This window comes from Tauraco erythrolophus, chromosome 1, assembly GCF_009769465.1.
Source record: "Tauraco erythrolophus isolate bTauEry1 chromosome 1, bTauEry1.pri, whole genome shotgun sequence".
NCBI lineage: Eukaryota > Metazoa > Chordata > Aves > Musophagiformes > Musophagidae > Tauraco > Tauraco erythrolophus.
The window spans coordinates 111,903,134-111,921,272 of NC_141465.1; the positions used below are offsets into that span (position 1 = coordinate 111,903,134).

Below are 18,139 nucleotides of genomic sequence, written 5' to 3' on the forward strand. Positions count from 1 at the left end.
ATCAATCTGTGTGGACAACAGACTGTACATTATTATTAAAAAGCAACTACCGCAACTCATGTTTGTTTCTGTGAGGTTTCATCACCAGATTATAATATTAAGCTGATATAAGCCTACTTTGCCTACTCCACACAAAGAAAACTAGATTGGAAATAGTATAAAGAGAAAAATTTAAAAAAAAATTATTCACAAAATATGTACAGAATCTCAAAACAAAATCCACTCATTACAGTTCTGGGGTATGGGAATACAAATGCAAATTCACAGGAGTTTGGTGCAGCTTTCTTCCCTGGGATAAACACTGGTGGGCGAACAGCCCACATAGACTCACTCTGCCAGCAGGCAGAACGCAGCTAATGAAATGTAGAAGAGAAAGGTCAGCTGCAGAGAAAAAAGGAGCGTACCTAGCTCAAAGATCCTCTGTGATCAGTTCTTCAGCGTTGTGGTGCCCATGGACACACACACAGCTGGTAACCTGTACCTAAAGTGAATTTGGACTGCTGAATAGAAGATAGGTGAGCTTCAAAAAAAAAAAAAAATTAGAAAGGAAAAATGGAATCATGAATTTAATATTCCAGATATGTTTTACTTATCAGTATATATGCACATACATATCATTTCCTTTTAATGTATTTCTCTGGGGATATGGAAAGGAGTTTCCATGCAGCAACCTTCTCCTTTCAAATTCATCTTAAATACTGAACAATCCAAAGGTCTTTACAAAGAAGCGCACTTGTAATACACAAAATGAAAAGAACGTGCATTGAGCACCTGATTGATGCAAAGAAATAGCACTGAGCATGCTAAAGAATACTAATTTGAACTGAAGATAGTTAAATGAACATGTCATTCATATAGTCAATACACATAACTAATTTTATTCCCTTTTCACAATGGTTTGTTTCCAACAAGATCATCCATAAAAACTCTGAAAGAAATCTTATTTTGCCCTTCATAAAACAATAAAGTCTTCAAACAGACAAAATCCCCAACTCTTTGAAAGGTCATTCTAGACTGTGATGTCTTGGTCTCTCCTGAAATTTAGGGAATATCTTCACAACGGGGATGTACTGTGCTGTTGTACATCTTGTGTACGTGGTACACAGATTCACTATAGTCAAACACAGAACACCATCTGTCACATTCATTTCTTTTAGACTTGCTCTGAACAGGAGCAACAACTGAAATAAGACAGCACCATCCCTTCAGTTCTGGGGGAAACTTCACTAGAAGCCAACTGACGATACCACATTGCACCAGAATACTGTTAGTGGTCTCATTTGTCGTTAACACATGACTGACTGTCATTTGAGCTCTTGAGTAAATACTATGCATACACTGTTATGTATTTTAATGTTTTCCAGCATTCTGCTAGGCATGAAAGGATGGAGATGTAAGATAAGGGATTTGTTGGGGCTTTTTTTAAAAATAAGGGGAAGTAAGGATTTTACACTGTGTACTTATCATGTCAGAATACTGATAAGAAGTTACTTAAAGCAGTTCTGTCACAGAGCAGAAGAGAGGACTGTGGCAAGTGGCATCAGTGCTAGTGACGGTCTGTATCTTCCGCAGGTGAGGCACCTCAGCATGCCACCCTGGTTGGAGATAAAGTGCAGGGTAATGCAGCAGTGATGGAATACTAAAAAAACTGTTGTGTATAAAGAGGCATTTCGTGTTCAAGGTGTTTGAATTTTATGTTAGTAAGTACAGTGTTGGAGTTTTTCAAAAGAATCAATAATGCTTTATTAAAAATAAAGTGAAATAACTATTCATGAATATCATAGAATCATAGAATGGTTTGGGTTGGCAGGGACCATAAAGATCATCTAGTTCCAACCCCCCTGCCATGGGCAGGGTAACCCTCCACTACACCAGGTTGCCCAAAGCCTCATCCAACCTGGCCTTGAACACTTCCAGGGATGGGGCATCCACAACTTCTCTGGGCAACCTGTTTCACTGCCTCACCGCTCTCAGAGTGAAAAATTTCTTTCTTATATCTAACCTAAATCTGCCCTCTTTCAGTTTAAATCCATTCAGAAATAATCATGTCATAATTTTGAGAGCTTAGTATATGAGTCACAAATGTGATACTCATCGCTGAAAGAATAGAAGCAATTCACCTTCACTCTCTTCCTGTACATCTGTACATGGTCCCTTGCTTGGCTTGAAGGGAGAAGCTAAAGGTAGACTACAGAGGTGGAACTTATTTGACCTAGTTCAGATGTTTACAATATAACCCTATTTCAGCTATTCAGATTGGATGTCTTCTAGTCAATATAAATAAGTAAGAGCTGATTCATTCTATTTTAATACTGACATCTACAACAGATCATGGATTAAATTCTAATGTTTCTCTCCAATGAGTGTAAAAGGAGCTTGAAGGGACTAGCTTAGGTATGGACGTCTATTCATGCAAATGTCTGAGTTTGGAAATGACATCTCAGATGTCCAGATCACAAAACACTCCTAGTTAAAACCTCCAAATTAGTGATGCTGGCTTTCTCCACAGGCTTTTCCTCTTTTGGGACTAGCAAGCCTTTTAAGATGTAAAGCCACTAGGTCAGCTCAAAGCCATTTCTTACCATGTTCAGCTTGAAGGACAATCTATTGATTTCTGTTTAAAAATATAGACAATTTATTTGCCTAAAACCTGTTTTAAATACTAAATTTAGTCACCTATACATAAAATCAAGATCAAAGTGAAAATCTGAAACCACCTAACAAAAAGGACGATAGATCTATTGAGAGCACTGCAGAAAAAAGAAAAGAAAAGAAAAGAAAAGAAAAGAAAAGAAAAGAAAAGAAAAGAAAAGAAAAGAAAAGAAAAGAAAAGAAAAGAAAAGAAAAGAAAAGAAAAGAAAAGAAAAGAAAAGAAAAGAAAAGAAAAGAAAAGAAAAGAAAAGAAAAGAAAAGAAAAGAAAAGAAAAGAAAAGAAAAGAAAAGAAAGGTGTCTGCAACTCCTGCAACAATGGGCACTGCCTACAGGCAACACACAAGGAAGTTTAATGTCGGTCTATAGGATTACTTAACAGTTTTACCATTTATCTTTCACAAAAAGAAAAAAAAAGTAGGTTATGTTTTCTGGTAATATTTAATGGGGAAGATTGCCAATAAAAAGAAGAATTAGGAAATGCCTAAACAATTAAAATAATCTTGGAAAGTAGAGTAAGAGAATCAGAACGATTTTCATTAATACAGAGTGGATTATGAACCAAAGTACTTGTAGAAGTAGTAGGGGAAATATTTGAACAAAACTGGGGTAAAATAGTATTAAATTGACTCTTCCTTTTGTTGAGCTTCATGAAATTCCTGTTAAACAGTACTGGTCGCAGTATCAACCCCTGGGCTACACTGTTCGTGACTGACCTCCAGCTAGGCTTCGTGCTGCCGGTCAGCCTGGCAACTGTTTTCAACTCAACTCTGTCCATTCATCTAGTTTGTCCTTCATCAGTTTCTCTGTGAGGATGTTGCAGGAGATATTGACAAAAGCCTTTCTAAAGTTGAGATAAACAGCATCCTTTGCTCTCCCATCCCCCAACAAGCTGGTTATTTTGTTTTAGAAGGCTATGGAGTTGATAATGCATGATCTCACCTTTGTACAAACATGCTGACTGCTCCCAGTCATCTACTTCCCTTATGTTTGGAAATGGGTTAAAGGATTTTGTGCTCCATCACGTTCCTAGGGATTATGGTGAGGATGACCAGCCAGTAGTTTTCTGGATCATCTTTCTTGCCCTTCTTGAAGAAAGGAGTCACATTTGCTCTCTTCTAGTCCTCAGGAATCTCCCTCAGTTGCCATGAGCTTTCAAAGACTATGAGGACTGGCCTGACAGTGATGCCAGTCACCTTTCTCAGCACTTGTGGTTGCATCTTATCAGGTCCCATGGACTCATGTATGTCCAGTTTGTTTAAAATGTCCCCTAACCTGTTATCCCTGTGCCAAGGGTAAGTTTGCCTTAGTTCAGGCATTCCTACTGGTCTCTGGGACCTGGGATACCTGAAGGCCTCCTGAAGGTAAAGACTGAGGCAGAGAAGGCATTGACTGCCTCAGCCTTTTCCATCTCCATCACCATCATCCTGCTTGCTGCCGAGTGAAGTCTACACAGTCACTGAGACCTCTTTCAGGATGGGCTTTCAAGTTGGAGGAATCAAAATATAGGAATAGGTTATGCAGAAGTATTCTTAACCCTGCAACCAGATAAAGGACAAACTGTAACACTTCTCACTTAAGAGTCCCATGACACTTAGCAGGACAAATCTAAACTTGAACTACATTATTACTAGCTTCTAAAGAGAGAATTACTGATTTCCTAGTTCCAGAATGGATTTACAATTGGACTTGTACGCAGAGGCTTTGTCTATTCTCTATGCGTTCAGCAGAAAACAAAACACATTTCCGACCCAGAAATTCCACGTTGAGAGCTTAATTCAGTTTCTGGTATTCCGCTTTTCTTGTCGTCCTTCTTTTGCCCTGGCATCTTTGTGTGATAATAAAACCTCTGCTGCAGATTAGACTTTTTACTTCAGTGTAGAGCCTCAGCATCGAGAGGAAATCTAATTCTCCATACAGGAGTCAGTAACTGCCCATGATAAATCTAAACAAATCCTCTCAGAAGTATTTTAAGGTGACTCACTGAACAAACTGGTACTGAGTTTTAATGACCTGTATAGTCATTAAAGTTACGTCTTGCTGGACAGACCGGCGATTCAGCTACGTCAGACCATGAACGCCATGCCTGTATTAATACCTGGGGCTGCTCTCTGGCCAGGAGGCCAGACGGCACGCAACAGCCTACACCCATACAGCGACACGTTACCTAAGCGCTGGTGGCAACATCCGACCCTCTCTCGATTCCTCAGCTCTTGCCAACTCCTGAACTGTGCCTAACAATTGTTAGAGTACGCTGCAGGTTGGACCAGGCAAAATGGGGAAGAAGCGGAGCAGCTTTGCTAAAGACAGGCTTCTGACTTGCGTACAAGGAACAGGAGAGAACAGACAGGCCGGCAAGAGATTTATTAGTTTTAAGATCCTAAACAAAGTGGGAAATACATGAGAACTGAGGTTACAATAAGAAAGATGACACTTGTAGACTGCCCCTTTCCTTACCAATATGCAGACTAAACATTATGATTAAAAATTATTTTGCCAACCTTTTATTGTTTGCATCACAAATTACCCCAGAAAAGGTTTATTAGGCAGAGCAGATAATTCACAACAAAGCGAGCATAGGGATGCACAGTAACATTTTGACATTTGTAAAGCCTGTTGCCATTACAGCCACCTTGAAACTGGAGAAATCGTAACTCCAAAGACAGAGAGTAAAATGCCACAGAAAGTCACAGCACAGACAGTAAAACCACAGAAAGTCACAGCAATGCCCTCAGGCAGTTCTAATACAAACAAATAAACAAAAACCCCACTACACAGCCGGGTCCTTGGAAAAGGAGCCACTAGATTGTATCATACACGACATACATTGCTTATCCACAGAAAATTTTTCCTGGAAACAGTAATGTCTTCCGGTAACAGATGGAAAAGATTTCTTACTTTAAGAAATTTTAAATTTAAGTGCAACTTGAATATACGATTAACAAGCATGAACAGACGTTTGCTGGGTCTTCAAAATTGTATCTGATTACAAAACTGCATTCCAACATTGAGTAGCAACTAGATGTTAGTATATCCTGTGCAAGAAGAATTTAAATTGATCTCATCTTATGAAGCAGTGTGCAATTTCAACTTCCCAGAAACCTAAAATATAATAAAGAATGTCCTGAGCTCCTCAAGTTCCTAATTTAAGATCCAATCCCCTAAATTAATAAAAACCATATTGCAAATTAACCACTCTTAATTAGTAGCAACAAAGAAAACTAATATGAGAGATACAGTTGATGAAATTTTTCTTTATGAAAACCTAAATGTATGAACTCAGTATCTCTCTGCTTGCAGCTGATTTACCAGAAGTGCCATAAGGATTTTATTATCAGGGCATCTTTTATCATGAGAAGCAGTACCAAATCATCTTCCTGCTAACTCTAGTTATGTTCAAAGAACTTTCTTTAGGTTGCCTTTTGTAATTAAGATGAACTTCATTATCTACACTCATCTTCACACAAAACAGTCTCTGAACCTAAACAGATTAATAAAATACTGATTTCTTAAATTCTTATTGAAATTAAATATTTTCAGAAACTCCTAAACTTGTTGTTGTTGTTTAAATACAGGTACAGTAAGACAGCAAAGAAATGAAAATGAAGAAAACATTGAGAATTTTTATTTCAGAGATTTCAAGATCATTAGGTGATTTAACTTGGATACAGTATGCTCCTATTAAATGTGTAAGGCTAGGTAAAGTATAAATAGCTGAAAGGAAAATAGTTACCTATTTACAAGTTTACAAAAGCATCTACAAGTAAACAAGCACTATAGAAGAAATATATTTTGAGTGATTTATATGCAGTCCATACACCCATCTGACTGTCAAGAGAACATACTTCAATGTCTTTAAGTACATTAGCTTATGCGAAGATTGGACTTCAGAAGAGGAACAAAATAAACCATCAGGAAGAAGGTTAAATGAAAGCCATTATGGTAACCTTTAAGTCTAATTCTTTTAAAACATTTTACTTGGCTGATGAGGTTTTGACTACAGCAGATGCACCACTGTAAGACTTTAAAAGTAATGTCTGTCTTTCATGTTACGAAATTATATCTATTTCTCAACATGAAAAAAAATTATTGTAGACAATCTTTCCAATCCATTAGCACAGAAATAATTCTTTATGGGCCAAAGATGGGCCTATTTTTACGGTGAATCGGTCCTTTAAGGTGCATCCTAAATAAGATAACGAGAATAAAAGACTCTATTGTCTCATGACAGCCAAAGAAAGATTTATTTAAAAATAATGTCAACAAATCCTCATGGATTTACTGCACATGAAATGTAGTTAAAGCTACTATCATTTGATGTAAAGAGTGACTGGCTTGTTCTTAAGCCTTTAAAACATTTTTATATGTTTCCTATCTTGCTAACATTTCTTAGGACTCTGATTTTCTATTTTAAAATTCAATACATTTTATATTAACATACTTTTTCAGAGACACAACTAGTGTTGAATATTAATTCAATGCTCCTTTTGAAAATTTTATAAACGTACGAAAGAAAGAGCCTGTTATGTTTCCCAGAAGGCAAGCCTTCAGCACAAGTTTTAAGATTTCTCTCTACACTTTAATCATTATCCTCTAGATAGGACACAGCAGAGAGCCAAAGGGCCAAACTGGCAAACCATGTTACTAAACCAGATTCTTTTTCACATGCTATGTCTATGTCAGCACGCACAGAAACTTGTACTGAAACCAGAAAGCAAGTGCTGTAATAGCTTCACAAAGTCTCTCAGCACAGTGAAGTCTATAAACCCTTAGACATCATAAGATTTGAAGTATGTTACTGTGTGTACAATGGGTTTTGCTCACTCAAACACTGGATTATTTGCTTTAAAGTGAAGTCTTAACATCTATAAAAACTGACAGTGGCAATCTAAATCTAGGAGACAACTAAACAGCTTTTAAAACAAACAACAAATCCGAAAAAAAAAAAATCCAAGCCACAACAGCAGAAGAAGCCTTCCCTACCTTAACCTCACCCTCCTCCCTATCCTCCCCCTCATCTTCATGTTCAAGTCACTCTCCAATGGACATAGAGAGCTTCCTTTATGTCCCAAATACAACTTAAAGATGAGACAACATCATCATCACTTGCCTACAAGAACACTAGGAAATCAATCTCCAGAATCCATAAAAAAATTTAACCCAAGAAAACAAGTTTGGCACCATGCATATATCACACCAGACTTCAAAATGCAGAATCCAGAGCTTTGCTCTGAATCACCGACCCACCCTTTCTGAAGAAAATGACGTTGTCAAAAAAAAACATTCAAGAAATAAACGCTGAAGTAATATTAAGTAATATATGTAGAAATATCTAAGTGAGCATAAAAATACAGAAGGCTGAGAGAAAAGCAAGACATTATCAATTCGATAATTTCTGTTAGTAAAGCAATGGTCACTCACCCAGATCAATGGGTAGACACACAGTCAAGCAGCAATGTACCAACGTTATAGCACGGTGGCATATCTTAACATAAGGCTCAACAGAACACAGTAATGTACAGAACTAATGCCAGTTTACAATACAAATAGCAAATAAAAAAACGCAACCTCTCCCTTCCCCTGCATTTTTAATCAGGAGAAGGTCTTGCTAACAGTACCAAGAGAAAACCAAGCCAATTTTTTCAAGTCAGGAAAGGAACAGAAGAACTTTGGGACAAGCCAGTCTTGCCTTCCCTTCTGCTGTCAATGCATGCCACTTATAAAATGCAGCACCAACACAAAACTTCAATGTGCAGGGTCACACTAGGGGTACCATAAGTGAACAGCAATTATCCTATGCAGATTACAAGCATACATTAGTACCATGCAGTACAATTTATTCAGAGAGGAGGCAGGATATTCAAATCTTCACTAAATTAAAATACTGAACACAGATCATTATAATTCATTTGAATCAAGACACATACTGTACTCATGATTTTAAGCATCCTTATTAAAAGCAATTAGATTTTGGCAAGTCTTTCCCAATTAACGTAGCCAGCCAAAAGAAAAAAAATCATACATACTGGCTGTTTTATCCCTAAGTCTCATGAAAAATTAAATAATTTATTCATATCATTGTTGAATAACTTTTAAATATTTTTCTTATATATAAAACCCTTCTTTCTTTTGCTATTTTCAGTATTTTAATTTACATACAAATACGGTGTCAAATCAACTTACTTATTTTAGAAAGTGACTTTGCTAGACTGTATGCTGGTCTGAACTCCAGAAACGCTTTGAGAGAGTGCCTCAAGACTTCTAACTGCGACAATATTTTCACTGAAAAAAAAAGCAGTGAACTTGTTACAGAATACTAGCTCTTCTGTTGTAAAATCACAGACCAGCAACCTACATTTTTACATTCAGTAGCTATACAAAGTATTGTTAATCACTGACCTTCGTTACATTAACTCAGCAACATCACAATACAAAAGTAGGGACAACATGTTGTCCCACAGAATACATAGAGCTTATCTTGGCTGTGAAGACAACGCCAGTCACAGGCATATATGGCCATGAAATGGAGGTGTGCCTGGTCCTGGGAGAGGCAGAAAATTCAAAGTATTTTTCTCACCTTCTGTCCTTCAAAACTGGCACATGAGTCAACAAGCATTATTCAACAACAATACAGCCTACCTGCGTATGAAAATGAAGAAGAAAAAAGCCCACAAGATACTGATAACAGTACTAGAAGTGTATTTTCAATGGTACTTCCTTAAACAAACATCGTCTAGCTCACAGTACAAATGGCTTCCAAGCAGAACTTAAATATTATATTTTTTTTTTAGTCTTCCAACCGTTGTAATTTCTCTATTTTTTATTCTGCTTTCTTCAGAAAATTAACAATCCCAGCCAAAAACTCACGTCTTTGCCATTGTATAGAAGAAACTCAAACAACAACAGTATTAGCAGCCTTCTTCCAAAAAGAAGAGTAAAAACTCACTCTACACTTCCCTAGACTGAAATTAATAAATACAAACTGATTTTCTTCAGGCTGTTGGGCTTTTGAATATGAGTCAGCATAGACATTTAATGATGCTTAGCTAATCCATTTTAATTTTATGCCACTTCAGTTACTTCAACTTACCTTTCCTAGGTACCTCTATAAAGACATGGCCTCCTAAGGCTCCTTCGTTGCCCATTCTGTCTTTTTACAATTCTTTCTTTTCTCATTAACAAGTCACAGGTTTATATTCAGGTTAAGACAAGACATCGTTCATTTTTGGATGGTCTTGCCAGGGTTAAGGTTCAGTCATGGCTACAATAGTATGCTGAGCTGAGGGCATGTGATCGGATCTGTACAAACTCATCTAATTAAGGTGATGAACCTCTCTATTGACAATAAATGGCCCCATAATGTTGATTATGATCACTTGGGCCTGTGTTGTCATTTCCTCCCCCCCAAAAAAGTGTAACCACGAAATATTAAAAACAAAAATTATCGGCAGTTGATATTAACCAAGCCCTAAAGTATGCAAAAGCTCTAAACATTTCAAATGTAAAGAACACAAAGAAATTAAGTGCTTTGTTGAAAGAAAAAGAAAAGGTATCTCTATGCAGTGTATCCTTTGGCAATGCCATGGTTTCTTCTCAAAGTCATAGCTTCTGTCTTCCCCTTGCCATGTGGGAATGAACACAATAACCCAGTGATACCATCGTTTGGATAGTCCTGCCTAGGCATACATGAATGCCATAACTTCATGATGACAGGACAGACAGACGTATCACACTTCTCAGGTTTCAACTTTCATTTTTAAAGAGTGAGCTTCTAGCTATCACAGTTAAGAAAAAAATGTGCAACAAAGCTATCACATGCAAAATGCCTCCCTGAGTCTGCACCAAGTCTAAAACAAGAGTCCCGATGTATGATCCAGCCTATATCCTTGCACCTGTATGCCTTGAGGTGTCACTATTCACTATTCTATTAGGTAAGCTCTTTAAGATAAAATAAAAGGAAAGAAAACAAGATGTACATGACTTCAGACTAAATTGCAAACATGTCCTAAAACTAAGAGAGGTTCATGGTGACATGAAAGACTAAGCAGAGATATGGGGATTGGAAGAAGGTGAAAGAGTCAAAATGACATAGATTTTAAAGATTTATGTTAATACATGACTAGACTGAAACAAGGAAATATGAATTACCACGTTCTTCTGAGGGCTTCAGCAGTGATCCAAAAGACTGCAGAGAAAGTATATCAATATATATATATTTTTTATATATATATACACAAATATCTATCTGTCTCAAGTGTTCAAGGTCAGGTTGGAGGGGGCTTTAAGCAACCTGATCTAGTGAAAGATGTCCCTGCTTACAGCAGGAGGGTTCGACTATATGATCTTTAGAGGCTCCTTCCAACCCAAACCATCCCATGACTCTATGATACAGCTCTGTTTCCATTCTAACCTACATTTACAGCATGAGAGATAATGGTCTAGAGGACTTCAAGCTTACTTTGTTAACCTGTTTTCAAAAGCAAATCAAGTAAAGCTTCTCCTATGTATACTGCTGACCTACCAAATGAAAGACTACACCCATCTTTCCATCATGCTCCATCAATTGCTTATAGCAAGTAATTTGCATTACCTTTGAGTTAAGTGCCCTTGAGTGTACAGTAACACAGCTGCAGTGGATTTCATAAGCATAATGGCAGCATTCCAGACACACAAACTACATTAAAGTGCTCATATCTGACGCAGCATAAACGATGGAGCATTACTGCTAGTGTGGTAATTTGGGAGGGTGGAAAGAGAACAGAGAGAAAGAAGAATTGTATTTTTTTTTTTAAAAAAGAAAGATCACAGAATAAAGGAGAAATCTGGGTGGGCACAACAAAGTCTGGGTGTTGGAGGCTAAACACAAGGCTATTTAGTATGTTTTTTGTAACAAAGTTGATGTTCACGGAAAAAAGCAAAAGGTTACAGGAGGAAAAAAAAAAACAACATAGGCATAATTAAGGAGCAAAAAGGGTAGCTAGAAGACAAAAAGCAGTAACTGAGAAACAATAAGATACAGAGGGTCTGTCCTGCCCAATATAATGTGCTTTGACAGTCACCAAGAGATCACATCACCTCAGGTAGAGCCTGTTAAGGCACTGGGAAACACAGGAGCCTTGGGCATGTCTGAGTCACCTGACTTAAGATCCGATAAGGCTTTATGCATTTTTTTTAAGCTGAGGAAGTAGAGAAAAAGCTTTATTTCCTAAGGTGTAACATTTCAAATATCTTAACAAAGGTACAATGGAGGCTCTAAATCCCACACAAATGGTGCTGGCCTGTGTCATCTTTTAACATTGCATTCCCATTCCTTCAGCAGGGTTTCAGCTCATAAGAAGGTACTCATGTATAAGTTTGGCTGTCATTAAGGAATATAATAATAATATTATTTAAATAATAATACTTTTTTATATTCTTCATGGTTCTTAAAAACCTGTATGATTGTACTATTTCCCCCTAGAAATTTAAAAATCCTCATTTTCACCTGGAAATGGAGATAGTTACATTTAAAAAACAGCATATTTTTGTTCCTGTAAAGGATTTCATTTCCTCTGATCGCATCACAGAAACACATCTTAGGTTTCAGTAGAGATGAGCTGATATTGATTTTTTTCCCCCTAAAACCTTCTAAGTCCTCCTGGTAAAGATGATCTGATTGTTTTGCAACAAATCCTTTGTCCTCATGCTATTCTGTTGCCTATTTTTAAGCATATTTCAAACAATAAAAAAAAACCAACAACAAAATAATCCAGACTTGCCATTAGCTTGACTGAAATCCACTCTTACACCTTGTTCCTACGCCTTAACAACTAGAGAGTTAAACTGAACTATTAACTACAGACATTACAGGCTCCAGTGCAAGTGAGGAATTCAAAGCATGCATTTGACTATTTAGTGATGTTAATTTCTGGCTACACAAAAAAGTCAGCTCGACTGAGGAAGTCTGCATATCCCCAAATCACTCTCCTCCAGAAAAGCAATGACACACAGTATTAGAGCAGCAAGAGAGATACTTATACTACAGCTATTGACTGCATTTCTTATAAGCGAGGTTAAGGAAAATGCAGTTTAATGCTCTAGAGAAACAACTAGTTTTCTTTAAATGGTAAGTATTAAAAAAAATCCCCACAAGCAAGCAAAATGAAATAAAAACCATGAAGAAAGGTCTCTCTTTCTGGTTCCATCACTTTAACTCTAATGGCTGACATAATTTAACATAAATGGTACATGATTAAATCTATCTGTGAAGATTGTCTTAGGTTTTAAACTAGAATAAATTCTGACTGGAATTAGCTACTGAGTTCTTCAAATATGACCAAAAAGGTTTAAAAGATATTGTATCAACATACTATTAACATAGAATTTCCTACCTGAAAATATAGAAGGTCTTTTCTTAGGGCGCCTTGGATGTATAGGCTCTATATTCCTAATATTTCTTTGAAACTTTCCTTTAAAATCATTTTCTAGCAGGATGTCTGGTGGTAGGCTTCTCCGTCTTGTTGACTTATAACAAGCCTGATAGGAATTCAGTTTGCTCTTAGTCCTGGAGTACAAGTTGCTGTCATCAACTGCCATTATAGAGCCCTAACTGCTAAAGCCACCCTAGCGCAAAGCCAATCCGAACATCCAGAAGTATTTGGACTCGTGGTTACAGACCCAAGCAATCTCGGATGTTCTCATGCTCAACTGGGCACTCACTGGGGAAGTTGAGCAAGTTGATAGGCGTGTGCTGGAACAGGTGTAGGGTTACTGCATCGCCCCTCCTTGCACCAGTGAAACAGCACAGGGAGGAGGAATGCTGAAATCATTTGCTTGAAAGTTTTGAGATAATTAGGAAGTTCAACAAACCTGAGCTCAGCAGCACAATCTGTGCAAAGGGGAAAATACAGTTTAATATGAGGCACTGTCTAGGGCTAGAACGGTTCACATTATACCAACAGCTTCTCTCAGATCAGTTCATTAATAGTTCATTAACTTGGCAAGCTAAACGAGTGTTGTTAAACCTTTAAAAAAAAAAAATAGAGTGAGAGAAAAAAAAACAACAACAAAAACACAAGCCAGTACCCAGCCTAGGGACTCATCTGGGGAAAGGAACAACCTGAACAGTATGTTCGGGTTTCTACTTCTGTGCTTTGACAATGTTACCTTTTAAAGACTGATAAACAGTCCAAGGCAGAAAGGTTTTTAAGGCCACAAAGATCAGTGTGGGGTTGCTTTCCTCAAGAAGCAATAATCTTATTTCCTACTGGAGTCAGAATCAAAGGTCTGCCAGTGTGACTGATATTCTCTCTATGTAACTGCTGACTAATGAAAATAAGCCATTTAAATATGTGTATGCCAAAAGTGGTCCGTAAATTCTTCATTTAACTCAAAGCCAAGGTACTCTTCTTGTTTCATTCCAGTTATCCCAACAAAATCTTTTGAGTCTCCCAAGGATATGATCTTCCTTTCTCAAATGTTCAGAAAGGACAAATCATAACATTTTCTATGAACCTGCTAATCTTCTTACCAGAATTCTATCATAAATGAGATGAATCTTCCAACTACACATATTTTGCTGTTAAATAACAATAACTTTTAGTATGGCAAAGTGAATAAGCAGAGTAGTAATTCAAAGTGAGAGTAGCTAATGTTCCAACCGTGGATACCTAGGGCAAACTGATTTTAACACCTGAATATAGAATTTGATTTCTCTGAATCATTTTAAACACCTAAAACTATGAATGCTTTAATGACTTCCCTAAAGCTAGGGTACAGTGGATGACTGGTGCAATGATCAAGAGTTGGCTGCTCCAAATACAGTTTTTTTATGAAATTCAGTACAACCTTTATTATTGCTGACAAGAAACAGATCGTTCACCTACATGCTTTTGGAAGGGAAGAGGGGAAATGATGTATCTTAATATATATCTATGTAGCATTTAAAATATTTCATCGTATTAGAAATGCAGCAGGATGCAACTAGTCTGCAAGACTTTGTCTTCCTCTGGAAATTAAACTGCGTTTGGCTGGAAGTTGAAATTATGAATGTAAGAATCTGATCTTAAAGCCGTTGGTCCCAGAAATCATATCTTGGATTCAGAGCAAACTGATTATTTAAACCGAAGTGATTTAAACCAAGTGTGGACTAACTGTAGGTAGCAAACTGTTTATTTCTGGACTTGATGAGTATTCAAAGGATTGTAGGCTCTGTTTACATGCAGAAATAAACTTTTGAAAATCCCACTGGATTCTAAAATAGGTTAGGTGGTGGATATTAGGTTATAATCAAAGGGAATTGTATGTCTAAATTGCTTAGGTACTTTTAAAAAACGCCTCTAGGCACTGGCCTTCATCATTAGAGGCCAAAATACTTTTTTCATGACCGTAGATTCTGTAGAATCCGTGGATCTCATCCTCTTTTTTCCCCCAGTTAATAAAAAAACAGGTCAGAGAAGTTTTCCTTGCTTCCCCTTCTCTTCCAACTCCACTTGCTTTTTCAGCTTTGACTGAACCAACATAAAAATATTTAGTCTGTTCCTGATAGTCCTACCCAACCAAAGTAACTGAATCAAAGAGCTTTTCAAAACAACAGAAAGTGCTTAAATTTGAGCAAATATAAATATAGTTGAACCATGTGTGAAGACCGAGAAATACCAAACGCAGGAATTGACATTTGAGGAACTTTACACTGAAATTTGACAGAAGCTTTAAATAAAAGTTCAACATCTTCAGTAAGTGATCTAACCACCAGGCTATAGGATATTCTGCAAACAGCTCTTAACTTTTCCTGCTGAAACTACTCCAACACGTATAAATAATTAAATATTCATTAGAAGAGTGACTTGAAAGCGACTGTCCCATATTCTAGCTGAGTGATACAATTGCTGCACTATACAATCTTACCTTCTCCAGCCCAATGAATATTCATGCCAAGTGGAACATTTCCAACAGGAGAAATCGCTGCTGGGATACTCAAAGGTGCGATAGTGATCACACTCATTCAGATGGGGGGAGACCTGTCAAGGGCACCAGCCAGCAGCCATACACAGGAATCTAAGAAAAGTCTATCCTTGAATGGCCTTCAGATGGAAATCCAGAAGAGAACAGGTGAAAACCCCAAACATCTCATCACTAAATTGCCTTTTGTAGGATCTGCTATAGAACACATATTTTGAAAATTCATTCAGACCTAAAAATCAAGACAGGCAAATACTTGTTCTGAAAACTGAAAATCCTAAGCAGGTAAAGGAATGGGCAGAATGGTAGAACAGAAGCTGAGGGTCCTGGCGGTGCCCAAAAGTTGCTGGAATGAGATGCCTCAGTGCCATTTTAGTAGCCTAACTCCTTTAGTGATTTAGTTTATGTATCTCCTGTTGGTCATTTTCTCGTCTTTAAGACGTGTATAAAAACTGGACAGTCTACTCCCAAGGGAGACCACTACAGAACAAATTACAGCACAATTTAAAGAACAAAACAAGGAATGGGGGAGGAAGAGGGACTTGGAAGAGCTGATTACTAATTATAAGACCAAAGAAATAAAGCAGATGCACTGAGCATTCAAAAAAGATTTTAAGATTCAGCACAGGAAGAAAGCAAAAGAGCACTCTTGGTAAAATTTGAGATTCTTCTCCACTGAGGTTGCAGTGACAACATCCCTCTCAGACCTCCTATTTTCTACTTTGAGATGGAAGCTTTGTACCTTTATAGATAGAAACAAAACCAGAAAAAAAAAAAAAAACAAACACAACAAAAAATGCAAGCATGATGTGTAGAAATAAAACTTGTTAATTTCTATGCAATTAATCACAAGGTTTCTATCATATACACCCAGGAATCCAGAAGGAAATCAAGAATCAAATGGTTGAAGTATTTTTCAAAAATAAATAAGTCATTGAAAATTACAGTAGACACTGGAGAATGAAATATCTCTTTTTTTTTTTTTAGAAGCATATAGCATAGTTTAAGGAATTATATTTCACCGAGCCTTTTATCTGAAAGTGTGATTAAAATAATTAAGCATTGAGTAAAACACCAAGATGACATCACAATAGGACTAATCAACATGGCTGCTAAAAAAAAAAGTGTCATTAATCTATTATAGTTGTTTGAGCATAGAAGATAAAAGTAAACTAATTATTTATTTATCCCATCAAAGGTTTACACAAGATCTTTCGGAAGAGATTACTACAAGAAAGTAATCATTGTGTTACGTTCAGAACTGAATCATGAAATTGCTCAAATGATGAAAAACAAAGCACAGGAATTACTATTTGGCTACATTTTCAGGCTGTTTATAATCAATGTTCATAAGGCTTCGGGCTTCTCTGGTAGGTTCTGTGTAGTTCAGTACTTTCTTACAATTTTGAAAGCTCAGTATAATAATCATTGGGTTTATCCATCATGGTCAAAGACTAAATCAGAACATCATACCCCTTGCCTCCAGCACACTACCCAATTGTCGTGTCCGCAGTTTCTATTACTATTTCTTTTGATTAAAGCTTGGTAAATAAAAGCTAAAAGAAACTGATGTTTGATAACTGATTTGTGTTTGGATGATACTCTGTACTGTGGAAACATGGATTTGAGTCTACAAAATCAGTATAGTCCAGGTCATTGACAAATAAGTTTTCTCACAGGAGGAATTATCATTAGCTTTTTGTTTAATAATATCGCAGCAAATTTTGTTACATTTCATGTTCACTGTTATTATGACTGCATTAGAGCTGTCATTCTCATTTTCAGCTGAGGAAATATTTGTGCTTATCAACAGTAGAAATAAGAAAAGGTTTCCTAAAAAGTGTTCTCAAAGTGTCAGCCAGTTCAGGCTGGCTCAGAAAATCTGTATTACGGAAGAAAAAAACCACCACCACAATATGTTCCTGGCTCGTTTGGCAAAGTAAATTCTGTATCAGTGTACATTGATTCATGAGTAGCATAGTACATAAATGCCTCCAAGGGAGGATGAGGCCTCCTAGTCATGTATGTTGGAGGAACTGCAATGTCAGGAAAGGAAAGTTTGAGCTTTACTAACAGTTTAAACCAGCACAACTCAATCAATCGATCAATGAATTAATCAATCAATAAATAAAGTCTCATCCTTCTTCTTGACTGTGGCCCCTGGAGCCCCCCTCCTTGTTGCGTTAGCACCCATTTTGTGAGGCTGCACAGCAAACCATGGCAAAAAGCTAGGTTACTTTATTTGTTTATTTTTAGCCATGCTGCCACAAGGGATAAAAAGACAGGAGTAAGCATCCAGGACAGACATATGAATTGTTTCTTTTAGTGACTGTGCCAGGTAACCCTAATTAAAACATTTATAAAACTAAGGTTACAAAGGCAATGTTCAGGCTACTGACTGCATTTTGGGTGCGTTTTACAGGTGTCAAAGTGTTTAAAGAAATCAAGTTGATAACAACCAAGTGGAGTATTCTTGGGTGCCTGCTCCCTCAGAAGAGACTGTTTAACAGTACGTACCCATTTAGAAAACTTTTTCTTCTTTTTCTTCCC

The 18,139-nt window shown here is 37.0% G+C and overlaps 1 protein-coding gene across 3 annotated transcripts in view; it reads right to left on the reverse strand.

The window, feature by feature from the left end:
- The window catches only part of FRY (FRY microtubule binding protein), a 204,619-nt gene extending 191,394 nt beyond the window's left edge, over nt 1-13,225 (reverse strand). For 2 of the 3 annotated variants that reach the window (XM_086621024.1, XM_086621016.1), the window contains exons 1-2: nt 13,021-13,225; nt 8,834-8,932 (exon numbers count right to left, since the gene is read on the reverse strand). In XM_086621024.1, the coding sequence (XP_086477150.1) occupies nt 8,834-8,932; nt 13,021-13,225 (304 nt within the window). The remainder of the gene's footprint in view (nt 1-8,833; nt 8,933-13,020) is intronic. The other variant, XM_086621030.1, reaches the window with a different exon arrangement.
- Nucleotides 13,226-18,139: the final 4,914 nt, after the last annotated feature.